We start from the raw sequence: 27,984 nt of genomic DNA, 5'->3' as shown, positions 1-27,984 counted from the left end.
GCAAAAGACTGACAAGTCATCATCGAAAAGAAGATGTGTACCTTGAGGGTCAAAGCCTCTTCATGGTCAATAAATAGATAACTTTATGAATAAGTAGTTTACTTTATTTTGCGATTTAAATATGTCTTTTATAACCTCAATAAGATTTTTTCAAAAGATGTTTGTATTTTTTTCCTCGCGAGACTATCAAAGCTCTACTGTAAGTGCTATTAGGGAATTTGCTGGGTTTTTGATAAATCTAAGGTTTGCTTTCCATGATCAAAGGCTCTACTCCGTTCAGAACGAAACATCACTGTTTACACCTATCGGATCCAGTGTACTGGAGGCAACAAGCATGTTTACAAAAATCCTGCAAGTCTGCGAAACAATCTTTTTTTGTAATAATAAATTGCATATTTAAATACTGAATTAAACTTTCGGAATAAGTCATTTCAAATAATTGCAGGTGATGCAAACTATTTGAAAATGTATCACAGTTATAGTGAAAAATTGGAGCTTTGAAATATTTTTATGGTGCTACAGTGAAAATATTTTTCTACAATACAGTTGACTATAAAAGTTTATACAAAGAAAAGCCTCACATAAGCTCACATATAATTGTAATAAAAATATTTCTCAACTATAAATTTATTGTTGTTAAAACAACAATATATTCAGTAATTTTGGAAGAATATAAAAATAGACACAACTCCACCGAGCGTCTCTAAAACATAAAAAATATTCTAAAGTAAATATAAACAAATACTAATTTGGCTAACAAATCACATATATAATATTTTGTAATACGAAAGATTAAACAATATTCTCGAATTTTGTTTTTATTGTCAGTTTCTTACAGTCAAATAAGTTAACTTTTCAATTTTGATCACTAGAAACACAACCAAATAAAAACATCCAAAGTGTGATTAAAATAATTGCTCATATTTCAGAGGAAATTACTTTATAAACGTTGGTAACCGTGTTTTATCGGTGGTGACATTGCAGTCACTAATCAAAAGTTAAATACCCAAAATGTAGGTGAAATCATTGGTCGTGTATCAGGGAAAATTAAATTATAAACGTTGGTAACTATTGTAGTGATAGTGGCAACTGGAACCAATGAACTAAATCTAAATATTCCAGATGTGATTAAAAACACTCCTCGTGTATTAAGAAACATTGTGTTATAAACGTTAGCAAACAAAATCTGAATATCAAGTGCAATTAAAATCGTTTCTCGTGTATCAATACATAATCAAAACTGAAATAACCATAGTGTTGTAAGTGAAATAATTACTCGTGTGTTAGGGAAAATTGATATTGTTGTTAAAATCAAAATTTCTTGTTTTTCAGTATTTACAAATACAGGTACATTTCATTCACGGCATTTTTCATTCTTCTACCGTTTCCCCGAACAACTTCCTTGATAAAACTATCAACCTTCGATCCCTGATTCAAGGAATTCCAAGTTACCTTTCGTTTATAACCTTCTTAATTAATAAAACCAGCATACCTACGTTTCTCTACCTTCCACACACTCTTCTATTTCTTATTTACTCTAACGGAACTACGCTGCTCTTAGAGATTAAGCACGCGCGGGGTATCGACTCAGTTTAATTTCACGTTTTGTAGTCGTATATATATATATATATATATATATATATATATATATATATATATTTGTCAGTTTTAAATAGTTAATCGAACTTTTATTCGTTTGACAGCGCTGGCGATAAACGTCATTATTTAAATTGTGCGGTATTAATTTGCCATAAATGACAAGAAAAAGTAAAGAAGTATGAGAAAATCTTATTATTCACTGGATGAATAATATACCATATTATTATTCCACTTTCCAATTTGGATGTAAATTGATTGAATTTCAATGTGCAAAATTGTCCTCGAAAAATATTCAAATCTGACAAATAATTGTCTATCTTTTCAAAATGTATCATTTTGGTCCTCAAAATATAATGTAAAAACTGACAAACATCCTGTATAATATAAATTCAAACAAAATAAAATTTAAAGAAAAAGATAACATTTAAAAATAACACACAAAGATATATCAGACCTACTATAAGTGTAGAAACACAATTACATAGTCTGGTTCTTCGAGCTGGTTTTTATACAGCTCGAAGGACCAGATAATTTAATTGTGTCAGTTTACTTCTAATAAACAGTGTATTTAGTACGAATATCACGATACCAATTCAGTATGTGTTGATCTGTTTGTCAAACAGAATTAACGAAAAAAATCATTTTTTTCAATTTTATAACTGTGATTGGTAAAATTACTTTAATTATTGATATTATTGGGTCTTTATATATCTTTGTAACCAACAAAAAGTTAATAAAAATACAACTTTTGCCCTGTATTTTTTTCTATCACCAACAAAAGTAATTAAAAATAGTTTAATACGGCAACTTTGGATTCATCACAGGTATCACCAAGTCTTCCATGTTAGGAATTACCAATACTTTCTGAAATAAATAATAGACATTGATAATTTTTAACGAAATATATTTAACACAAATATTATGAACCAACTGACAAATATTACCAAAATTAATATCAATATTAAAAAAAGACAACATTTATAAAATAAATGTTTTGTTTATGAAAATTGGTAAATTTATTAATTTTCAATTCCTTCCTCTTGTCTAAGTAAATTATAGGAAAAATCACATAAAACAACATTTGGTTCATTACAACAATATTTGTGGTACATAACATACAATATCTTGTAAGTTGATGAATACTTTCAGAAATATTTTATATTTCTTCCCGTTTTTCAATAGAAACAAGAATATATAAATACCAAAACTCATTTGGTGTCAGATTCATTTCGTATTCACCGAAATTGAGAAACTAATTAGACAGATGGGATCTCGTTGAATGCATTTGAAAGTTAATAAATTTTTAGTTACAAAAATAAATTGATTAAAGTCATTAGAGATTATTAAATGCAATTACCAAAATGTATTTAGTGCAGGACACATTTTAATTGAATACAATATGATTAGAAAGACGTTTACAAAGATGTTATGAACCAACTGACAAATATTACCAAAACCATGTGATTTTAATAGTTAATATCAACATTAAAAACAGACTGAACATTTATATGATGTAAAAATGTAATTCATGAAAATTGGTAAAATCATTTATTGAAAATTCCTTTCTTCTGTCGAAGTAAATTATTAAAGTTTTAATGAACCAAATGTTGGGTTCATTAAAACAATATTTGTGGTCCATAACATGCAATATCTTGTATGTTAATGAATACTTTCAAAAATAAATTGAATTTTTGTGCTGTTATGAACCAACTGACAAATATTACTACAACCATGTGATTTTAATAGTTATTATCAACTCAAAAAGGCTGAAGATTCATATAATATAAAACTGTAGCTCGGGCAAATTGGCAAAATCATTCATTTGAAGTTTTTTCCTCTTTTTAAGGTAAATTATAGAAAAAATCACATAAAACAACATTTGGTTCACTAAAACAACATTTTGGTCCATAACATGTAATATATTGCAATTTGATTAATGCTTTTAAATGAGATTGAATTTCGGTGTTGTTATGAATCAACTGACAGATATTACTACACAACCATGTGATTTTAATAGTTAATATCAACATTAAAAACAGACAGAACATTTATATGATGTAAAATGTGATTCAGAAAAATTGGTAAAATCATTTATTGAAAATTTCTTTCTATTGTCGAACTAAATTATAGGAAAAAGCACATAAAACAACATTTGGTTCATTACAACAATATTTGTGGTCTATAACATGCAATAGAAAAGGTATTTTATTGGATGCACTTGAAAGTTATTAAAAGGTTAGTTGCAAGAATATTTCAACTAAAAACAATTTACTGATAATTAAAAACAATTAACAAACCGTATTTAATGATAGTCACATTTTGTAAGGACTGAAATTTGAGAAATAATTTAAAATTATGTATTTTGTAACTTGGCTAGAATAAGTACCACGAAAGAAGGCAGAAAAAGGAAAAATAATATCCAATAGTACAATATTGAGAAGAAAAAATAGATAAGAGGAAAGTGAAGGAAGGGCAGCACCAAGAGTTTTAGAGAAGAAGGTGTTGAATGTCGATTTACAACGTTACCTGGAATTCCTGGACTAGTTTCTTCTCTATCCAACTGGTAACCATTATGTAACTAATATTTCTTTCACCTACTATCGGTCTAGCAGATAGGGACAGATCCGGAACCGGTCGAAAACCAATCCATATCCGATCTGTCGGTGGAGGTGGGATATTCAATACCAAAGTCCCTACTAAAGATTTTACTTCCACTTTTAATCTGAGATGTGTATTCGATACACCTGAAATTGAAAAAAAATGATGATTTGTATAAAAACAAATGTGGTAGGTGTATTAACTAACCTTCCATAGCTTTCTTTATATACCGATTTTCTGTGGCAGCTTGAAAAAATTTCGATTCTGCTAATCGGTCTACCATTTTCATCAAGTTTTTCTTGCCGTGACTAGAACCAGCCGGAATATCCTGGGGCGTGTTCGGTAATTCGTTGAGACCCTCGTCGTCGGTACTACTTTCTGCCGAATCGTCCACATCAGAATGATATATTGCAGATTTTACTACGTTAGGTTTGTCTGGAAATCAATAGAAATTTTATGTACAAAAATTAAGTCAGTATACAAGAGTTTGTAGAAAAGTTTTGTCGACCATGCACTATATTCTCCAGCTATCACCTTCGATTATTTTTTTCCGTTGTCTAACCTAAGAATTAGATTCTGAAGATACATTTACACGGAACGTTTTTATCTAGAACGGTCAAGCATAATTAGTATTGTCCAAATTTGGGCTCAGGTGACTTTTTTTGTTTCTTAACTTGAGATTTTGTCTTAGAATGACAGGATTTATCTTAAAATTGTCAACCATGCACCAGATTCTCCACATTTGACTTTCTATGACTTCTTCATGTTTTCTAACCAAAAAATTTCAACCCGAGGGTAAATTTTAATTGACACTTATATTATTGTTCATTATTATTAGAAGTTTTCAACTGGAGAAGTCGACCAAGCTCTGAAATCTTCTAATCTGATCTCTAGCGACTTCTTCCTTTTTTTATAATATAAACTTTTCAATCAGACTGTTCTACCATGTACCAAATTCTCCTGATGTAACCTGCAGTGATATCTTTTTGTTTCCTAATCTAAATTTCAGCTTTTAAGAAACGTTTTTTCGGAAAATCGACTAATAGTCCTGTACATACAAGACATCAACAATTTCCGTACTCACCATAAGCTTGCGGGTTTTTCAGTCTCATTAAATTAAGTTTGGTCTGCAATATAAGAACGACAAGTCCTTCGTAAATAATATCCAAATCTATCCATATCCCTCTTTCGTCCATAACAGGTTTACCGGTTCTTTTAATAATCGGCGACGTTTTCCCCAAACTGAGTTCCGGTATCAAAAGTTCTTCGATAAAATAGGGCAGTTTGATGGTAGACAGTTTCCTTTGTATCCGATCTTTGACTCTATCTATGAAATGGTTATTGCGACCGCAATCGAAAAGTACTCGACCTATAAGGGCGTTTAACCAAAGTAGGGTGTCTTCTTTTGATTCTTCTTCTTCTGAATCACATTTATCGGTCGGTTTGTTGTGACCAGTAGATCTTGAAGGCTAAAAAATTTTTTTTACAATTTTAAATTGATTACAGAATTTTTTTTTAAATATTTACTTTAAAAGTACTCATATAACGTAGATACTCGAGTTCTTCTTCTATATTATCAGTACCATCTTTTGGATCAGATTCGTCGAGTTCTGATTCTAAATTTTTATTGTTGTGGGTAGCAGCTGACAATCTTCTATACCAATCTTCTTTTTCTCTATCAGTTCTTCCGAATAGATATAGTTTTATATAGTTCGAATCGTTAGACTGTGAAAAAATATTTAAATTTAATAGAAATAGTCTCCAGAGTGTTCCGGAAGGATTTAACTAAATTTTTACTTACGTCTTCTACACCGGTAATTGGCGACCAATCATCCTGTACACCGTTACATTTCTCCACTTGGTTTTTGTCTTCTTTTTGGCCCGATTCATCGTCTTCTAATACAGGTGAATCCGCAATATCCTAAAATACAATTTTACAAAAATCCTGGTAATCTACTGGAAAGTTGAGTAAATTTTTGACTCCGTTTTTGTATGAGAATTACGATTATATTTCCAGAGTATTCAAGTCAGATTAGAATAGTTTTCATATAGCCCAGGAAATAAATCACAAAATTTAGAATATAGTCCAGGAAATTTAGGAATTTCTGGGCAGTAAGACGGATCAAGATGCAACATAATGGATTCGATTCGGGAGCGCCCCGGGAAACTACGAAAAAATTATTAATAAGAAATGGAAACTGCATTTGTGCAAGGGAAAAACGCATTTTGAAAAGTGCATTTCGAATGGCTTTACTATCACGACAGAAAAAGTCTACGAGGTACCTGGTGCCCAGGATGGCCCACATCTACGTAGTCTACTAGAGCTCCGTAGAATTCGTTTTGAAATTGACCGAATATATATCCTGGGGGGTTTCAAGGTCACTAAACACGGCGATGACCTGCCAGTTACCTGGTGCTCGGGTCTGGTTTCTACCAGATAAATTGAGGAAATTAGTGGAGATGATGATAAGAAAAACAGAGAACATAATAACCTTAAAGAGCAGTACTTCAGGATAGGGAAATGTTTAAGACAAGGATATTCATTGTTCACAGTCCTCTTTAACTTAGTTCGAGAAAAACTAAGAGGAAGTGTGGAATAATAAATCCTTGAGACTACCAAAAGCGTACCAAAAGGAGAAGAATATGATAGAAAACGAGGAAGGCCGAGAAAGAAACGGTTTGGTGTGAGTTACAAGGGATTCGAGAATAGTAGCAGCGAGGCACCGACAAAATAAAGCAAAAACAGAAAAAAAAAATGGAAAGGACGAGTGAAATATCTGTCTTGAACCTGTAGAGCTGATATATACTTTTATTTGAGTACGTTGAATATAAAATTACTTACGGATATATCAGCAGAAGGTGTACTTGCTCTTGAATCAGAATCGAGGTCTAAATCTTCACCTTCGGTTAGTTTACTGAATCTTTGGGCCTGAAATATATTTAAATCATTTAAATAGATGTTAAACTATAGGTACGATTAGTATGATGTGACCAGAATTTAACAAGAAGGTCGTTAGAAACTAATAAGATTAATTATACACCGCGATTAATCAAAAACTTGTAATTCAAGTCAATTAACAAACACGTCCCGTTATAAACGCGGCGCTAATAAATAACAAATCTTGTAACTACAATATTCGATTAAGTAATATAAAGGTACTTCATATATGTTGCTTTCCAATTTATTTAAAAAACGTGTAATTCGAGTAGATTAACAAACACGTCTTGTTAGAAAAGTGACGCTAATCAAAAACAAACATTGTAACTATAACATTCAATTAAGTTTTGAATGAAATAAATTGGAAAACAACCCACATGGAGTACCTTGAAATTACTTGATCGAATGTTGTAGTTACAAGGTTTGTTATTTCTTAGCGTCGCGTTTATATCGTGACGTGTCTTTCAATTGACTCGAATTACAAGTTTAATAACCTTATTAGTTATTAACGACCTTCTGGTTCGACAACCAACTTACCAACACGGGATATTGGTAATCTTTCTTTCTAGTTTTATTGAATCCCTTTTTTTCTCTTCCCGATGAAGTAAACACCTTGCCTTTGTCTGTTAAACCAACGTTATCGCTTTCCACTTGTTTTTGTACTTCACCTTCTATCTTAGATAGAAGTTCCTGATCGAAACATAACTGTTCATTCGGTAGGGAAATGCATATGGGATATTTTTTACTCCATTGCCTAAAAGTGTAAAGTAAGTAAATCCTGTAGAAAATTTGTTTAAAAGGAAAAATTGATAATTAGAACCATTGTATTGCGGAGAATGATTTTTTCCATACCTTATTTTAGTTAACCCTTCTGGAAGAAGACTAATCTTAGCCCCTAGTAAATTATACACCCTGTGCTGCGTAAAATTCGCTTTTATTTCTGGCTCGTTCCACATGGCCCTTTTAGGAACTTTATTTTTAGCGTGACTTATCCTTAATATGTTACCCTGCAACCTCAAAAATACCGATTGGGTTCCGAATATATGGTAAGTTTCGGGGTTGTAAACATCCGGATATTCGTTTAACCATCCCTGTAATAATAATTGTTATATACAGTAATCTAAAATATTATAATGGGCGCTACGACACTTCATTTTAAGACGAAAAGTTACTAAATACATGTTTGTTAATGAGATACAGGGTGTTTGTACTAGAAGTCAAATACTGTGTCAAACCTCAGAACTGAAGCAAAAAACGATTTTTATCATACTGTTTGTAACATTGTTCACGTATTGTGGCGCAGTAGTTACTTCTGATTTATTTATTCCAGTTGTCGAAGAAATTGATTTGTTATCGACCTCCCACTTCATTCGAAGAATTCAATAAAACCTCAGATTCGTTGCTAAATCGTCCTCTATCTATCTACACTCTAAAATTGTATTTTATTTAGTAAAATTTGAGGTGATATTGTTCTTTATATTGACTGGTAATTTTTTTCTTAAATCTTTTCAACTTTTCTATTTATGTAATGCTCACAAAATTTCAGTTATTAATTTTTGTTTTGTTTTGAGCAAATAATTTCCAAGTAAATTCGTATGCTCTGTTTATCTGGGGAAAATAACGAATAGAATAGAACAGATATTTGGTTATATTTTAAAAAATAAAAATTCTGTTTTCCAATCCTTTTTATTCAAATCTATTCTATCTACTCGTTCCTTATTTAGTAATTTACACCTTTGTTTCCGTATTCTTTTGGAAGATGTACTTCTTATTATTAGAAGGCGTGACTGTGCCTGACCCCCACCTCCATTTTTTGCTAGACCGTTGGATTGGAACGAGGATTTCCACATCCTTGTCCCCCTAGGTCACCTGGACTCAATCCTCTGGATTTTTTTTTGTGTGGGGGTATCTAAAATCGCTTATTCACACAACCCCGTACAATACAAAGTTGTTATGTTATTCGTAACATCCTGTATCTCATTAACTAACATTTAAGTGTCGAAGCGGCCACTGCAATAGTTTAGATTATTTAGGAAACACCCTGTATATGAAAATAAAAATGAAGTTTTATTTACTCACTTCATATTTTTCTAAAGGTTGATGTTCTTTGACGGCTTGTACTTCGAAAATTTTATTTAATCGCGTAGATTCTTCGTGTTTATGTTGTTCAATTAATTTCGGGTGGATTTTTAAATAAATTTTAAATATTATAAAAGATAAGATTATTCCAGCGGCCAAACCAGCTGTATATGGTGAGTAATACTGTATAATTCCGTATAGAAAAGAAGAAAGTAGTAGGACTAACAGTGAACTGTAAAAAAAAATATATTTCAAAATTTGTTCATCTTCAAATGATTGATTCAAGATACAAATTATTCTGTAATGTATGCACGGTCAAAAGGGATGAACATTTGGAGGTTATGTCGTAATATTAGGTTCTGAGTTTAAATTGACCAATCACGTTCGCCATGATATTTATATCAATTTTATTGATCCTGTTTCGTTAATTAATTAAATTCAACTGAATTGACATTTGACATGCACTAGTGAAGTAAATAAATAGTAGAACCGGACTGGCCCGAACAATTTGCATAACAAGTATTTTTATTTCAATGTTCCCAAATTAAAAAAAAAGAAAGTGATAAAAATAAAAAAATATATAAAATATTAGTGTAAATAGTTGAAAAATATATACGATAGTGGTCAAAAATAATTTTGATGATAAGTTTTTCGAATTAAAATTTTTATTTTAATGTTCCCAAATTAAAAACTTTAATACTGAAAAAGAACGTGATGAAAAAGATAAAAATATATAAAAAATTAGTGTAAATAGTTGAAAAGTATATACGATAGTGGTCAAAAATAATTTTGATGATAAGTTTTTTGGATCAAAATTTTTATTTTAATGATCCCAAATTAAAAACTTTAATACTGAAAAAGAACGTGATAAAAAAGATAAAAATATATAAAATATTAGTGTAAATAGTTGAAAAATATATACGATAATGGTCAAAAATAATTTTGATGATAAGTTTTTTGGATCAAAATTTTTATTTGAATGTTCCCAAAGTAAAAACTTTAATACTGAAAAAGAAAGTGATAAAAATTACAAGATATATGATATAAAAGTGAAAATAGTCAAAAAATGTATACGATAGTGGTCGAAAATATCTTTGGTAATAAATATTTTGGATGAGTATATAAAAATATTAAACTCACGTATAATTTGATAACGGACGATCAGTCTTCGCTTTGGGACGCAAATCGACGAAACCAGTAGGAGCAAATACAGTTTTTTCTTCATCTTTACAATCGAAGAACCTTTCCCGAATCTCACTTCCTGTAACTTCTCGAATATTAATCACGTTTTCACTGTCCACTTCAAAATTATCAATTTTCTGCGTCACGGTTTTGACGATTTCTTCGTCTGATATTTTGACTGGTGTTTGGGTTTTCAAATCCGTTTCTTCTAGAGCATCTACTGCGCTTTCCACACCTTCCGAATCTTCCGGTAGAGTCTGTTCTTTGTTTTCGGTATTGATGTTGTAGATTTTGGATAAATCGTTAGTTTTTATCGTTCCTTCTTCTTTATTGTTCTTCCTGAAGAAACGGAATTTGTGTTTGAAGGAACTAGGCGTGACGGATAAAAATTTTTCATCTTTTTTGTCTTTTTCTAGCGATGGCGTATCTTCATCGCTAGACATCTCAACACCTATAAAAAATATTAGTTTAGTTTTTTTTTTGTTTTGTATTTATTTCATCTATTCTTGTAAAAAAAATTATTCTACCTTCTGTGGTAGATACAATACCACACGTTTTGGATATACTGCTTTCTGAAAGGTCTTCTGAATCTGAAATACTTGAATTTTCTTTGCTGTCCCCGATCGTTTTTAGATCGGTTTTCGTTGTATCGGATTTTGGTTTGTGTAAAGGCGAACCTTCTTCATGATTTCGAGATTTTATTTCCGTTATTTTTTCTTCGACGCTTTTCGTAATTTTACCCTTAAACGAAAATAAAATCCAATCAAGTTTACATTGAGTAAATCGATAGAAATTCACGTCATAATAATTTTGACAGCTCTTGAAATTATTATATTATCCCAAGGTAACCACGAATGCAATTTTTTTACATGAAATTTTCGTTTTCATCCTCGATTTAACATATAAAGGGTGGGCGATTAAGAACGGCTTCCTATTAATGAACAAAAAACATACACATAAAAAATCACAAGACTAAAACTTGTTAAGTGAAAAATGCGTAGAATTTGTTGAAGAATCCGATAATCGTATATCCGAAAATAACTTCCACGTGTTTCTCGGAGCATAATTTTTTCACCTAAAACTGTAATATGATCCGTTCCTGAGATATGACCAATCGCCGTTCTTAATTGTCCACCCGATATATGAAATCTAAATATACAACCCCGGGAAAAAATATTTTTTGTAGAATCATTTATTTGTTTGAAGTAATACTGAATGCGGTCCTGTCTAAAGTGAAAGTAAATACGCCCTCACTTTGTAATTAACAAGGCATTTAAAAAATTGATACCCAATATTAAATTTCATCTTTACTTAAACTTAAATTAAAAAGAAATCATATATGTTTTAGAATTTTCACAACAATTTCTAGTTATGATTTTTGGTGACATAATAAATTCGACTGCCATTTTATCATAATAAATACGGCAACTGTCTCCTAGTTATTCTTTTGTAATGTTTGATATTTTAATAACTACTAAGTGATTAATTTAAATTTTTAATTTATATAAACTTTTATTATAACGATTAAATTTTATTAGGATTTGAATTTGGAAAAAACTCGATTCGAACAGACTTTGTTGTGATGAGAGGTTAGGTATTTATTTTCAAACTAATTGTGAAGTTAGCGAACAAATTTTAATCGCGAGTGAATATTAACTTTTTGCAACTGTGTAGTGTAAGATGTAGTCAAATATTTTTTAATAATTGATTAAAAATTTGCATCATTTCATAAATAAATAAAAAAAAATACCTTTGAACGTAGATATTGACATTTGTAACGTAACTGATGAATCAACAAATCCATTGAAGCACCTGACATAACGCCCAAATGAAATCCTCGCTTATTAAAATCACATTTTCGAATAAAAGAAACTATGGAAATGGATATTAAATTATATTTGTTTACAAATAGAGATAAAAGTTTTCTTAACCTGTACATGGTGGATTGTAAACAAGCTCATTAATATCAGACAATAATTAATTTCGAATAGATTGAAGTCCAAGGAAGAAATTTTTTTTAAAGAAATGATAGTGGGTATGTATTACTTAAAAAATTGTGTCTAAAGGTAAAAATTAATAGTTAAAGAATTATAAATATTTGCAGTTATATCTTATTCATATCTAGAAATAATATTTTTGTTATACAAGTAGGTACAAAGTGTTTTTGTTATCTCAATTACACCAACTCCAAAGGCTTGGTCTTATTTATTCTTCTCACCAATCAACTAAATATTGAAATAATTAATTTATTCATATTGAATATTGTACTTACTTTGATGTCTGAGAAGAATCTCCACGGATCTGAAGGAGGCGATGCATTTAACGGTTGAGTTGTTACATCTACGCTAGTTGATCTTTTTCCAATTTTATTGAAATATTTTAAAGGGCTACTGTCTGGTTCGCCTAAGATACCAAAATTTACACACATTTCAACAATAATCTCTGGTATATTAATCACAATCTTTGTATTGTATAAAACTAGAGTATTAAATTACAATTACTCTGATTACATGGTTATCTAGATATGGAATAATTCACGTTTTATGCTCAATATAAAATCAAAAGTATATATATATATATATATATATATATATATATATATATATATATATATATATATATATATATATAATGTATATAAGTAACACAGATTCTGATGAAACCTTTCGATTAGTGGTTGTGCTTGTAGTAAAAATAGAAGAAGAGCGTAAATCTGCAGGAGATGAAATATATTATGTCGAATAATGTTGGAAGAGAATCAAATTGATACAAAGCTGATGACCATACCATATGCTAAAAGATCTAAATCTTCATACAATTCACGATTGGTGGCAGGTTTGCTTGCTGAGAAAAGTTTGAGATGCCTGAAAAGTTTGAGGCCAGTTTCTTACTAAAGTCTTTCTTCTGGTATTTTAAAGAAAATTTCATAATTATGGACAGTATTCAGCACAAAAAATAGTTATTTGACCCATCATAACAAAGTGAGATCAGGTGAGTTGATAACATCAGCTCAAGGAGATAAATTATATTATGTGAAAGAATATTGGTACAAGGTTGATACGGTTATGATAAGGTTTCTTTCGTTAGTCTAATATCTCATATCCCAAAATATTTTTAACACCAAAAGTCTAGCAGATGTTATATTAAATTAAAATAAATTGAAGAGAGTAACTTGAAATTTGTGAAATTATTTGCTCTTTACAATGAAGATTTACTTGCATTTATTATCACAATTTTATAAATTTTCTAACTGAGATTTACATGATTTCAGTCCGTCCCTGTAAATATTTACTGTGGTTTCAATTTCTGAGTATTACTTTTCATACCTGTTTCTGTATAATAAAAACTTAACATGGCGAAAAATTAAACACGTTTAAACGATTGTTTATAATATTATCAAAATTAGTTGAATTTAATCAGTTAATAGTTTCGATAACGTTAATTTTTTTCTAAAGGCGATAAAAATGTTATGTAAATATAAACATTAGTCATGAGGTTAAGTTTTAAATTGAGAAATTCTCGTCTTAACAAATCGATGAAAAAATAATTTATATAATGTGTTATAAAATTATTGATGAACAATGTTTCACATTGTACATATATTTATAAAAGTATATCAGTACCCTAACTAGTGATAATAATGTCATTAACTGACGCCATGTTGACGTAAAGACCATAGATAATTTCTTATACAGAGTGACTTTTAGGCAGTTGATTATCATAAAAATTTCATAATAAGCTACAGATAGGTTGTGTTACGACACGACTTATTTTTGCTAACATTTCGATACTTTTTATATAAATTGTATTTTTCATAAGTACATTTAGCCAATGAACTTCATACGTAACACGTTGGTAACATACTACGTCATCAATATGGCGTCAATCAATGATATCATTATCAGTGAACGTGCTACATGTTATATCTGTATAAAAGATTTCGATTGTTAAAACTTTTCTTATAATTAGATTTTGTTTGATATTGTTTTTTTTTATTTTTCTCGTGTTGTTGGAATTCTTCATTTTTTAATATTTTAATTTGGTTTCTATCATTCTGACTTCTTATTATAATGTATTACAAATTTCAATTGAACTTTACAGGGGTAGATTGAATTTTAGTTGGTTGTAAATTTTACCTGATATACCTATGTACTGCAAAATATTCTATATAATAGCAAATATTTTTGAATTTAACACTCAATTTTGGATTATACTAATACGAGGTGTGATTAAAAATACAGTACTGATTTTACTAAAAACAAAGCATTTCCGAAAGGAGACCAGAAGTCGCATGGTGCTAAATCTGGGGATTGAGGCGGAAACTCGCTAATAATTATTTTTTATCGCACCTTATATGTGAACAAAATATGTATTTTTATGTTTTTTGAATATGATTGAATTCAATTTAAATACATACGTTCGGAATTGGTTTAAAAAAAAATAGTTTATTGACAGTTATAAAAAATCAAGGTCTGGACACGGTTATCGAGAGTGAAAGTTTTTGGGTTAAGTTTTCGACAGTGATAACAAAAATAAATCTGACAGTTATGAAAACTAATGATATCACGTAAGTCCGACCTGCGCATTCTTTACCTTTTCGACAAGTGTACAGACTTAAAAGGAATCTAATAAAACGATTACGTGAAGAGATTGTTCCTTTGTTAGGTTAGGAATTTTTCAGACAATTCTCGTGTATTAAAAATGTTAGGTTAGAATAAATAAACGTTTGCGTACCTGTTGTTAACCGAAAATTTGGCATAGTTTCTATATATTACGAGTAAAAGCTTTGATATAATACTGAATAATAGATACATGTAGTATTTTTATTTTTGGAATAGTTTGCGACCACACACTAAACTATAAAATACAGGAAACAAATAAGATAGTTACGTTATCAATATTAACATAGCGATTTCGAGAAAAAATAAACGACCTTATTTATTGTCATAAAAATATTCGCCAATTTCCGCTAAGGAAATATTTATTCAAGCCCCACATATAAAAAAATTTTACATAAACGATAAAATACAAATAAAATTACGATTTTTCTCGATCATCCTCGAATATTCGAGACGTCAACAGGGTGTCTAGTAAAAATTGAAAATCAAATTTCCGGCTTTCTCCCGGTTTTTCCAGGTTGGTTTTCACATTCTCCCGGTTGAAATTCAACAAAAAAAAACAAATTATTTTTTTTATTTAACTAATTCTTGCTCCACTAGTTTTTGATAGGATTTTTTATTTTTTGTTTCCAGTTTTTTGTAGAGAATCACAAACTAATCATTGGACTGTAAGTGATTCTTCTTCTAAATTTTCAACCAAAATCTCCTTACATTGCCGTGCGAAATTTTAGAAAACATATTCACTATGTCGTCGATATAAAAAAAAAACTTGTCACCTTGGTTAGATTAGGTTAGGTTGGTGGTTTTCGGCCATGTAGACAACGGTTTGCAAATAAACTTCGTTTGACCGTCCAGTGCAACAGCTGCGTAACAATCAAGGGCTATTGTAGGGCGTTTGACCCACGACCGACCGAATAAATGACCCTTGGTTACCTCAAGTACATCAGTCGTTGTGATTCGTCGCGTCGGTCGCCCGCGTCTTTACTGCAGAAGAATATAGCTGGGGAACCACCACTTCATCCATATTTCATCCATAAAACCACTATTATATCATGTATCACGACGAAATGCCTTAAAAGGCAACTAGATTTTTTCGATTCGCCAATCTTGGACTGTCGGGCGTCGGTTGACAGATGTGTAGCAGCCGCTTTGGAGATCTCGTTGGACGTTCCTCATTTCCATCTACAATTGACGTTGCTTATGGATCTCGGAGTCATATCCAACTCACTAGATAACAAATGAATGATTAGACGCCGTTCATATTTTATTATCTTGCGCCAACCATCGAAATTCGTGTTTAAACTGCTTTCCAACACGTCTTCATACACCAACTGCAACTCGGGAAGGATTTCCGAAGGTTTATCGCCATATTTTATTAAAAATTGAACACGACACGTTGCTTGTAATGTGAGTCAATCATTTTTACATCACTACGCATAAAACAAACGTTCATAGTTATATTGTGGGAGACCAAGGAGACGTTGAGCACATAGGCCTTCAGGTAGGCCCGTCGTGACCCACTTGTCATTACCAAAGGTCGATGTCCTTTGCGATGTCGATCAGGCACTTTGTATTGAACAGCTGCCCAACGAAATGATTCGGAATTCGTCTGCGTCCAGATTATTGCATGACAAGTTGATCCAGCCTGCAGTTCTTTGTGGATGTTCAGCCTGTATTCTGTCCTAATGGCTTCGAATTGTTTCGCTAGATACAAAAGTGGGAAGCCCAATAGGACTTCAAGGACACAATCGTCGTGTTATCGATTTGTGTGGCCCGAAGTATCGCGGTGTTGCCAATTCCAGAAGTTAGACTAAATTCCCAGAACTCATTTACCATATTTCGAAATGCTTTCGTTTTAAATCGGCTCTTGTGGCACTTGGACAAAGAATTCTAGTGACCGATAAGGAAAATTTATAAAACTGTTAGAAAAATTGTTTGTTTTTGGAAAATTACTGTGTGGATGGAAAATTATGTTTAAGTAACTATTTTCATGAAATACTCATAGAAAATGTAGTTTCTCACCAATGTTAAGAGAAGTCGAAGCTATTTTTTCTCCTTTTTCGTCACTTTTCGTTATGGCCTCGTCTTCGCTGGCATGAAGTTCTTCGATTTGTTCGGCATTTGCATGGAACTTTATCGATATCTGTGGTACGGACGTTGTCACTGGCTTACCTAAAATTATTAAAAGTTATGGAAACAACTACATTTTTGACGTAAACCAAGACGAAATTTGGAAATAATTTTTTATTAAATAATTACAAAACGTACCGAACACAATCGATCCAAATAGTAAAAGGAAAAATAATCGATTCCGAGTGACACTTTTAGTAATTTTTCAAGTTAGGAGTTGGTAATACTGGGTGGGTTGGCTCTAATTTTACTTATTCGTACGCGATTCATACGTTTAAATTAGCCCAAACATGGCGGAATGATTGATTACGTTGCTATATATTTTTTAGTTTCGATTTTGGTGGTTTTTTTTTTTCATAGAAAATCAGTTTAAAATAACAGGTAAAAGTTTGACGTTTCGACCTAAGTTGGTCTTTATTAAAATCAATAAAAATCATCACGAAATATATATATAAAAAGTTAACGAAAATTATATTTTGTAGTTAGTAAATAACTGAAAATTAATGTTCTAAATATAATTTAAATAGACGTGCATTAGATTGTTGATGTCCCAAGATTATAAAAAATATTTTCTATACCATGAACTTCCAACATTTCATTACGTAATTAAATGAAAATATTTCATTATTAAAAAAATATATACTGAATATCAAAATTTCGTCTCGGTTCTTATAAGCAAAATAATCAATAATGAAAAATGAATTATTTCTAAATAAAAAAAGCAATAAGCTTACTAAAAAGCACAGAAAATAGCAGTATACGAGGGCTGATCCCTTTGCTTCGTCACTGACCTATTTACAATAAAAAATTTACATAAATATTTTGATTTTCCTAACGATGCTCTAGCATTTCAAATATTTTTTGAAAAAAATATTACCAAGCAAGTTTTCTTTAAATTTTGAAAACGGCGATAATAGCAAATAAGCTAAATTCGAAGCCGAACCTGTAATTGTGTGCGTTATCCTTATGACCCTTCCCCTTCTTTTAGTGCCTCACGTAATTTTAAACTAAATTGGCGTAATAAGCAGCTGTAATTGCCACCAGATACGAAACTTTTAATAGAGTAAGACACTTAACGAATTTTCACAATGACAAACATGTTCAATGGTATTGAATAATACATGTTTGGAAAGCCTAGACTTTCCTCTATTTTTCCACATAATCGCCGTTTAGATCACTGCATTTTTGTATGCGGTGTACCATCTTCTTTATACCAGAGTCGTAGAAGTCTGCCGCTGTACAATTCCTGTTAAGAGTATGAAATCTCTTCGTCGATTGTGAAATGCGTCCCTCCTAAGTGTTTATTAAATTCAAGAAAGAGATTTTAATCACTGGGGACTCTTCCAGTACACTCATTTCAGCCCTTTAAGCTCCTTTCTTAATAAATAGCATCTTTCAATAAGTTGTGTGACTGATACACAGATGGCGCTGCCATTGTCAAATCCATATGACATTTATGAGTACCAACTTTCAAAAGATTATGTGTGAAATTTTATGACATTTCGATTAGTAAGAAAAAAGTGACAGTTATTTAAGTGAAGCTACTTTTGTTATTTTCAAAATAATTTCTTGTGTTACTTGATAATTGTTTCTTCTGTATTTAAAATTATGCATGAACATTTGACCGTGAGAAAGCTTTTTTCAAAGTGGTTGCCGCGTTTACTCACAGTCAATCAAAAACACTCAATCACTTAAATCCAGTTCCAAACGATCATCATCTGAATGACGTCTAAAGCGCAAAGGCACAACAGTCAGCTGCTTCGTCATTCACCATATAGTCCATATCTAGTCCCCAGTGACTACTGGCTATCTACTGATCTCAAAAAAACGCTTACCGGTCAGAAATTCAGCTCAAATGAAGAAGCAATTGTTGAAACTGAAGCCTATTTTAATGCAAAAGACAAGCATAGAAAACTTAGAGGAGGGTTAGAAGAAGATTTCATTGATGAATAAATCGATTTTTGTTTTTTTTAGTCACATGATTTATCAAAGGATGTGTTATATTCCTTCGTAGAATTAACTGAAATAAAAACTTTTCTTACTGGTTTTAATAATGAGTTGAGGGTTGGAAATAAAACACAAATTTTGTAGTTTAATATTGCATTTTGTGAACATACCATGTACAATCGCAAAACCTAATAAATAACTAAATTTTTAGGCATAAATTAGCGTTAAATAGAATACATCAACATATCTAATAACCTTCATCAGAAAAAGTTATATCATAATTTGGATAAGCAGTTTTTAAAATATCTACAGTCAACTGATGATCAGCTTTTCCGTAACCTTGAGAATATCCATAAACGAGTATCTTATTATCCTGTGGATCATGTTGTATTCTACCTCCACCTAGAACTTTAGTTCGCCAATCTTGGATGACTTTACTAGATTTTAATTTCTGTAGATCAGAGGTGACTTTATCATTAATGTCTGCGTGATAAGGGCATTCAGCGTAACCACGTACTATCAATTTATCTTCCATTTTTCCACTTGAATTAGGACTGCTTACTTTAATAAGAATGTATTTGAAAACTCCAGACGGATCGATATCAACATTTTTTATTTCAGGGATTACACCAGATGCCATTCTTCTAAACGGTATAAAAACTGTGAAACCATATGAAATTAATGGAGAGAATCCAAAATCCGATTTAAATAAAATAACAGATTTGATTAATAAATATGTTTAATTTAATTATTCTTAGAAACAAAATTATTTACTTTTTGAATCAAATCTATTAGTATATTATTTTAAATGTAATACTTATCAGATTATGGACTATGGTTATTTAAAATTCGAAATGTGCACTTTTCACACTAATCACAAAAAAACAGATTCCCACAGTAAGGTGTTCCACAGAAAACAAAATTTATCACATTCAAAACACTTTTCCGGATTATAATACTTAATACATAACGCTTTTGTATAATCAATTTTATATATTATTTTATTTCAAAAAATTGTATTTGTGCTTAATTTAATAAAGAGTAATGAAGCCAAGCTTTATGTGCTGTTAATAAGTACAATTTATATGGTGTTTTGTCATCAGAATACAAATAACATCAATTTGTAGCTTAAAATCGGATAAAATCTATGAAATTGTACTTATTTATATCAATTTTTACTACAACAAAAATGTGCATAAATAAAATTCTAAGCTCAAAGTCTACTTGAAAAAACTGCACGACACGACATATACCTTTTTACCTTTTAGCATTCCCAATGTAATTTTGCCATGATCGTTTTTCTTGATCATTTTTGTTTAGTATTTTTACGAAATGACAACAAATGTTATATGACAATCACATTTAGCATTAGATATTTACTTCTGTGACAGATGCTAGCAATAAATTTGTTTAATTAACAAAATATTGTACATGGGAATCACCTTACTTTTATTGAGATCCATTGTTCAACAGTCCATAATCTTCTATTGATTAGTTGTAATTAATTCAACTAGATATTATTTATTACTTTAAACACGCAATTTATGTCTTAGTTTCGTAAAACGTTACAAAATCACTTGCCTTTAATTAACTTCGCAATTTTGTTCAATAATTGTTTAATTTTTATACCGGAACAACTGTCAAATATTCAATCAATCACCTGTCAAATGTTAACTTGCGCTTCTTCTTTTTTCATTAAACTGTGCTCATAATACACCCAAGCAAATCTCATTTTATCAGGACTGAATAGTCTGCTTGAAAAAGGCACTTTTCTATAGAAAAAATAGATAAATTTGCCAGTATAAAAATAGAAAATGCTCTTGGAGATAAAAAGCGATATTACGAAATAGAAAATACTATAGATGTTTACACTTGTGATTGATAATATATACTAATACAGTGAAATGGTAGAATCAAAAGAATAGTTAGTTATTATTAGCCAAAATTTCGACTAAAATTTGTTGATGATTATGATTTTGCAATAAAATATGATAACAGTTTATTTAAACTTATTACAAAGGTATGTAAGTTCTCGAATAATCGTTATTGCTAATTAAAAATAAAATATATTATCGTCTTTTATAATTTATTTCTTTGTCGAACTCAGTCAATCCCTTTTCCCAAACAATGGATCCGCTCGTGCGATCTAATATTGCATTCTGAAAATAGTCGTTTGTCGCCAGTTGCACAGACCTTCTGATACCAAGCAGTTGTACGAAGAGAATTGTTAAATACACATACAATCTGTTCATCCAATTGTTGTTTTTCATTACAATCAATAAATAAAAATGCAGGCGATTCTAATTCTTAGTGTTTTGACTGTGTTTAGTCTAACTACGGGTAAGTTCAAAATAAAAGAAATGATGCTCTAGTTAAGAATAGATTTTTTTATAATTTATTATTACGGAGATTCCATTGTTTATGTAACATAAATAATACATAATAAAAATGTAGGGGATGCTAACCGTTAGTATTTTATTTGTTTATACATAGTTAAATAAAAAAATGATTTGTTGTAATTGCGGTTCCATTGTTATTAGATTAATTCCATAGTTTATTATATAGATATGTTGTTTTTGTTTTCATGGTTTACAAATTTGGGTCATGGGTTTGGTTAGTTTTTTACAATTCATCAATAAATGCACGCTCTACTGAATATAGGAGAAATTTCCTAGGTTTGGCTTAATCAATAATGCAAAAAAACTTAGGATGCTATTTTTAATATACAAATAGCATCACTAAAAATAACGTTCGCAATGAATTTAATATTTCCAAATGTTAAGTGTTTCTCGACAATTTAGAAATTGTTTGCTGATTTATTTTCGCTTTTTTTTATTATGTACTTTCCGCCATTTTGCTTGGTACAGGGAGGGTGGTGTCTCAAATGTCTTATTAAAATTATAAAGAATTGAGATAATTGGCGTATAATTTAAACTTGACCTGGCATGTCAGAAATGATTTCTACCTGCGTACTAAATTCAATGTGCAATAGGTACATATATTTATCGTTATTGTTGTGTACAAGTATACCTTATCGTTTTAATAATTAATATGACCTCAAGAAATATGTACTATAATTGTTAGAATTCTATAGCTTCTATTTAAAACTTATTATTTACATTGTAAAAGACAGTGGAGTAGAAAAATAACAAAAATATACTTAGAAAAGCGACATGAGGAGTATACTAATATGAGACTATTGACTATATATACAAGATATCTAATTTTAATAGAGTGTAAAGTATATAATGTTTCACGTGAAACCTCATTCAACAATGTTTGAAGTAGTTACGTCATCGGCTTCATAACAACGCGGAGTTGCCACATCTTCGTCGCTTTCAGCAGAGCTTTACATTATTTTGTTTTTATACCTCATTTTAATGTTTCCAATATAAACGGTACAAGCTGTATATATCAACGTTGCGATATTATAAGATAATGTTTTTTTTTATTACAGTTTACGCCATGGAATGTTATAATTGTAACACGACTTACATGACAGAAAGAAAAGATGATGCTTGTAAAGACATCGAAAATATTGGACATTGTACGGACCCGTCCATTTGTATAAGTGTTGTTATTGAAATACAAGGTAAAACTATTTTGAAACATTTATCTATGTTCTAGTTTAAAATTGATTATCAGTAAGCAGTCTATGATATACTTACCCTCTACAGTATACAGGGGTCACTATAAAGTAGAATAATGTACACAAAATTAGTGAATCTTTACTTCAAATTGGATGGATTTTTATACAAATTTCCATCCCCTTTAGAGAGTGTAAAATTCAAAAATGCTTTCTTATTGGAAGGTTACGTTGTAATAAGAACTTACTGACTAAATTTCATAATTAGTGGGTGTCCCAAAATTAACGCAAGATTTGAATTATATAGAAAAAATAGTTTTTAGCCTTTTGAATGTAATTTTCTGTAAAAACTTGATAAATTTTGCTGATGCACCTTTAATACATGCGTGGTTGTGTGATTTTAAATAATTCCATTCTGATAACCGAAACTAGCACATGACCTGGAAATGTTATGTAAAAAGAATTATGTTATCATGTCGCGATATCGAGCACCAGTAGTATTCACTGCTTGACCAGCCTCATTTTCAAGTATGGTCCAATTAAGCCTCCAGCCCAAAATACACACCGATTAGTGACATGTGGTTGGATTTTTTTTTCTCGGAACGTCAAAAGCGGCAATTTTGATTATTAACAAAACCCATCAAGGTAAAAATGTACTTCGTGTCACTCTCTTCACAATTTATGAAGTGAGACATTATTCCCACCAAATTTTGTATGAAATTTTCGAACTGTGGCCACCAAGTTTTCATTATTTTTGAAATATTGTTCAATATTGAAGACACGTTGTTCTAACGTTTAACGCTCCATTTCAACTAACCCTAAACTGTAAGCTGTTGATTTGTGTATCAACAATTTACTGCATAAATGGCGGCAAATTTGAATCTTGCAATAATTTTAGAACACCCTTCATATTTCCGTATTTGCCCGGTTTAGCATCATAATCAAAACACGTTAGTTTACCATTTTCGACGTCGTATAATACGTTTATCGAGAGCCGAATTAAATTTACGAATTGGACGAAAGGTTTTACAAATAAATGCATTAGTTGGCATCTGATTCGGTTCTTTGAACTGAATTTATGATTTGGACAAGTGGGTGTGCCTTTGTTTTAGGAGATGGGGGTTTGATGGAAAAGGGAAAAGATGTACTGATAGAAAAAAGTCGATAATAATTGTTCACGTTTTTATTTTTTTTACTTCTATTTACAGACCAAGGAACGGACCCATTTTCTGATTAGGTTAGGTTTACTTTAGTTTAAGTTGGGTTATCTTAACCGACCTAAAACTCGGGAAAAAAATGAAAGTACTAATTTCATACATCTGGGATTTCGATAAATGGATTATGCGACCTCGAAAACGCCAAAATAGCGTGTTTTTAGCATGATTATCAACTTGACAGATACGGAAGTATTTTCTTTGGATACATTCTGTATACTGATCTTTGTTTATATTTACAGAAGGTACAATAAAGAAGTACAATGCTCTTAAACAATGTCAATTGCCTCAAAACGGTCAAGAGTGCGAACTCTTTCTCAAAAACATCCAAAATATGCAACCAGGAAACAAAATTCAATATTACGATAATAAATGCCAAACCTGTGACAAAACCGGCTGCAATAAATCGACGGCTACCGCGGTAACCGTCCCGGCGTTTTTGGCTTTTATCGCATTTTATGTTTTGTGTAAATTAATGTAAGTTGAAATAATTAAAATTAAAGTTTTATCGTTACCATTGTGTTTGTATTGTTTATAGTGATTTCGCTTGAAATAACAGTAATTTATCGAACGACGAAAATATGTGGATGACGTGTTATTTGTTCGAATTTTACAGGTCAGGTACCAGAAATTAAAAATAAAATAATACATAACCTAATAGTCGTAATTTTCCGACTAAACACGGTCGTAAGAATTATGAGATCGTATTTAATAGTCAGTGGCGTACTTTTTAATGAATTTTCAATAATGTATCAAATGCAAAGTCACGAAACGTCGTAATACCGCTAAATATGCATAGTGTGAGTGAAATCAGTGCTCGCGTATAAGACGAAATTACAGTTCAAACGTTGGCAGTCGTGTTTTATCAGTAGTACCAATCTGCAAGTAACCTGTCAAGTGGTGTACAAAATTTAGAACATTTACTTTTTAAGGTTACAAAGTGATAACCCAGTGACAGCTGAAATATATAAAGAAAAACTTCTAGGTAGAGTTGACCCCTTTTCATTAGGTAAAAGGAGTTCTAGTCAGAATCTTGCTAACTTTCCACAATATATTTCCTTTCCAGACTATATTTAACGCCTATTTATACTAAGCAAAACGCTGCATAGTCGAAAATTAAGAACGAAACCTCGTTTCTGGTGGAAATTTCGCGATTCTTTAACGAGCAACTCTTCAAGAAGCCATTTCATAATAAATATGGCAATAATAATGTGTTAATTCCACTAAATAACTTCCTAAACCACAGAGAAAGAGCAAAAGCATTTGTTTACCCCACGGCGACCATTTTGAAATGGACATCAACTGATTTTGATAATTCGTCAGATCGCTCAATTCTGATTAAAACGAACCATGTTCGTTATTCAGATAGTTGTGTTATAATAACACGTGCTCGTCGAGTAGACGCGTTTTCAGAATGAATAACCGATACAAATTCACGCTTCAAGAAAGATTTGTTTTTGTTATGTCGTATCTGCGTACGAACGCGGATCACGAAACTATGTTTACCGGATTTCAACATCAATTTCCTAACTCGCCGTCACCAGATCGTTTAACGGTGTAAAAGACGTACCAGACATTCTTAAAAACGGGCTCTGTTGCCGACGCGCCGCGTTCTGGATAACAGGTATCTGTAATAACTAACGGAAATATGGAAACTGAACTTCAAACATCCGATCGTTTTTTAGAACGGATTTTGAAACGTATGCACTATCGAGTTTACCGTCCGCGTCTCCTCCACGCACTTCACGAGTGTGATTTCGCAGATTGAAATTTTGCGAGCGGTATCTCGGATGCAGTCAGGATGACATAATTGCGTGCACTGGGTCGACCAGAATCCTCACGTTCATTGAAGAAGAATTAAACCTGCCTGGTGTGTGTGTGCGGGCAGATATTCTTGCGGGAGATCTCGTGGGTCCGTACTTTTCTGAGGGTCACGTGATGGGCCAAAGTCTATGATTTACGACAACGATCCAACGTTCGCGAACATCCGTCATTTCATGCAGAATGGAGGTTTGCCACAGTACACGTTATGTGTGCGGGAGTACCTTAATTTTCATTTTGGAGATTGAACTTCATTGATCTTGAAGCTAGTAACAAAGATCATGACAAAGAATATAAAGGAACTAACCACATTGAGCGATGAATGGCAAGGATTCATATCGGGAAGATATTGTACATAAACATATAAACCGGCGTTTATGTGTTTTATAGATCTGGAAAAGGCGTTTGACCGAATACAACTGGATGACGTGGTACACCTCCTAACCTAACCTAACCTCAAATACAACAGGCAAATCCCATATAACATCATAAAAACCAGAGAAACAAAATACAGGCCAAAATCAATGGCTACGAAAAATTGGATTGGATTGGATATTGGATAAGCGGACGACGATGATTCGAGTGTCATGTGACCTGACACAATGTAATTTCTTCCTGTGTAATTCCTTCCTTTGTAATTTCTTTGAATAAATTCATTTTGACGCTGCATTTTTTTTCTCTTAATGCGAAGTTGTTGCCGGACTTTTGCTGACCTCTGTACAAGTTTTTTTTGTAGAATTTTATCGCGAATTTATTTTTCAGTACCTCGACAGACATCTTTTTATATACATATTAATATAAATTATTTTAATTAATTATATAACATCAGAATATTTTTGAAACGAGTATTTTTTATTAACATAACGTATCCGTAAAAATAACTTTTTTTTTAATATAGATGAGGTTAGTTTCCGTGAAGCCGCCATATACCATGTTGTGTAGAATATCATAATAATTAATTGTTAGAAATATTCAAAAATATTATCATAAAAACCTTGTACATATTATTGCAAGTAAACGATCCTTGTGAAACTGCAAATTGTCTGCCGTTGAAAGACAACGATAAGAGCTGAACTTAATTTTTTATTTCGGTCACCAGGGACGAATTAGCACAAAATGTGAGTACAAAAGATTTTTTTTAGAATAATTTTTTGTTATTACAATTCGATCATGAAGATCAATAAGAATTTTTCTCTAATTTTTCAACTGTGGTGGAAATTCTTGAACACTAAGGTCCTAATAATTGTGTTTTGATCCATGTGAGGATTATCACTGGTTCCTTCCATTTTATCTTCGACTACGAATACAAGTGACTAATAAGAAACGTTATGATATAATAATAGAGAATATTTTAACCTTTTTTTACTCGAGTATACGGCGCGCAATTCTGCTCATAAAAAATCCCCAATAAAAAAGTCAATTTCATGTAAATTTCGGCACACAAATTTAGTTCCAATCGTGGCGCCAGTGTCATAAAAAATTGTCATTACTATAAATGTTAATTGTCAAGATAAATAGTGAATTTTCAGACTACATTGTTAATTATTAGTTTTGACAAACAAAATTGAAAAACAGTTTGAAGAAGAACAACCAGAAGTAAAAGACATTGAGGAAAATGTGTGGAATTGGAAAATTTGAGTATATAAAAGAAAGTTTAAACAATGTAATGGAAGAATGCATTAATTAACAGTTAAGAAATACTCATAAACAAAGTACAGTAAAATGATTGACTATATTTCTGCTTTTTTTATGTACAAAAAAAGTTTTTTCTCAGAAGAAACAGCAGAGATGTATGAATGCAATCCACGTTGCATAAAATGTTGTTGCATGTTGCTGAAATAGTGCAGAAGTCGATTTTACCAGTCGGAATATTGTTAGAAGACTTTCAGGATCAGAAACTCACCGAAAATGTCACGTACATGTGATTCGAACCAAAGAAAAAGCACCTGGAAATCAGTGATGCAGCTAAGAAACTGTTAATTTCCTTGAATTTGAAATCATTTTATTTTCGAATTGAACAACTTTTGATTTTGAATTGCTAATTTTATATAACAAATTAACCAGTTTTCACGTCCATTGCATTTTTAATTGGAAGTATTATTCAATTCAACAGTAACTTGTCGCAAGTTTGATAACAACCTTTGAGGAAAATTTCGAGGATTTGAATCCCCGACCGGCGTATAATGGGGTTGACGCCTCAACGCGCTCGGTTAACGAACGCAATTAAAGTTGTTCTCGATAGTCTTTTAAATCCTCATTAGTTCTTTAATT

The 27,984-nt window shown here is 31.2% G+C and overlaps 3 protein-coding genes across 7 annotated transcripts; 1 reads left to right on the top strand and 2 right to left on the bottom strand.

The window, feature by feature from the left end:
* Positions 1-1,962: 1,962 nt before the first annotated feature.
* On the bottom strand, positions 1,963-20,756 carry LOC130894944 (testis-expressed protein 2). 5 transcript variants are annotated; one of them, XM_057802004.1, is made up of 15 exons: positions 20,540-20,756; positions 17,038-17,187; positions 12,669-12,799; positions 10,924-11,137; positions 10,355-10,847; positions 9,215-9,446; positions 7,988-8,226; positions 7,673-7,889; positions 7,040-7,126; positions 5,999-6,118; positions 5,725-5,922; positions 5,282-5,666; positions 4,405-4,632; positions 4,126-4,343; positions 1,963-2,463 (listed from the first exon to the last, which is right to left on the bottom strand). In XM_057802004.1, the coding sequence occupies exons 1-15, from the start codon at positions 20,553-20,555 to the stop codon at positions 2,395-2,397; spliced, it is 2,997 nt and encodes a 998-aa protein (XP_057657987.1). In that variant the 5' UTR covers positions 20,556-20,756; the 3' UTR covers positions 1,963-2,394. The 5 variants fall into 5 exon arrangements, with proteins under 5 accessions (XP_057657987.1, XP_057657985.1, XP_057657989.1 ...); XM_057802002.1 differs by having other exon boundaries at positions 20,354-20,755; XM_057802006.1 differs by having other exon boundaries at positions 20,535-20,664.
* On the bottom strand, positions 19,229-20,808 carry LOC130894949 (14 kDa phosphohistidine phosphatase-like). The gene is made up of 2 exons (XM_057802013.1): positions 20,674-20,808; positions 19,229-19,752 (listed from the first exon to the last, which is right to left on the bottom strand). Exon 2 carries the CDS (start codon positions 19,730-19,732, stop codon positions 19,340-19,342), a length of 393 nt encoding a protein of 130 aa, XP_057657996.1. The 5' UTR covers positions 19,733-19,752; positions 20,674-20,808; the 3' UTR covers positions 19,229-19,339.
* Positions 20,809-21,235: 427 nt separating this feature from the next.
* LOC130894948 (uncharacterized) lies at positions 21,236-24,406 on the top strand. Its single transcript, XM_057802011.1, has 3 exons — positions 21,236-21,432; positions 22,550-22,684; positions 24,135-24,406. Exons 1-3 carry the CDS (start codon positions 21,381-21,383, stop codon positions 24,371-24,373), a joined length of 426 nt encoding a protein of 141 aa, XP_057657994.1. The 5' UTR covers positions 21,236-21,380; the 3' UTR covers positions 24,374-24,406.
* The last annotated feature ends 3,578 nt before the right edge of the window (positions 24,407-27,984 follow it).

The sequence above is a fragment of the Diorhabda carinulata genome, chromosome 6 (assembly GCF_026250575.1).
Source record: "Diorhabda carinulata isolate Delta chromosome 6, icDioCari1.1, whole genome shotgun sequence".
NCBI lineage: Eukaryota > Metazoa > Arthropoda > Insecta > Coleoptera > Chrysomelidae > Diorhabda > Diorhabda carinulata.
This window is presented reverse-complemented; position numbering and strand designations above follow the sequence as displayed.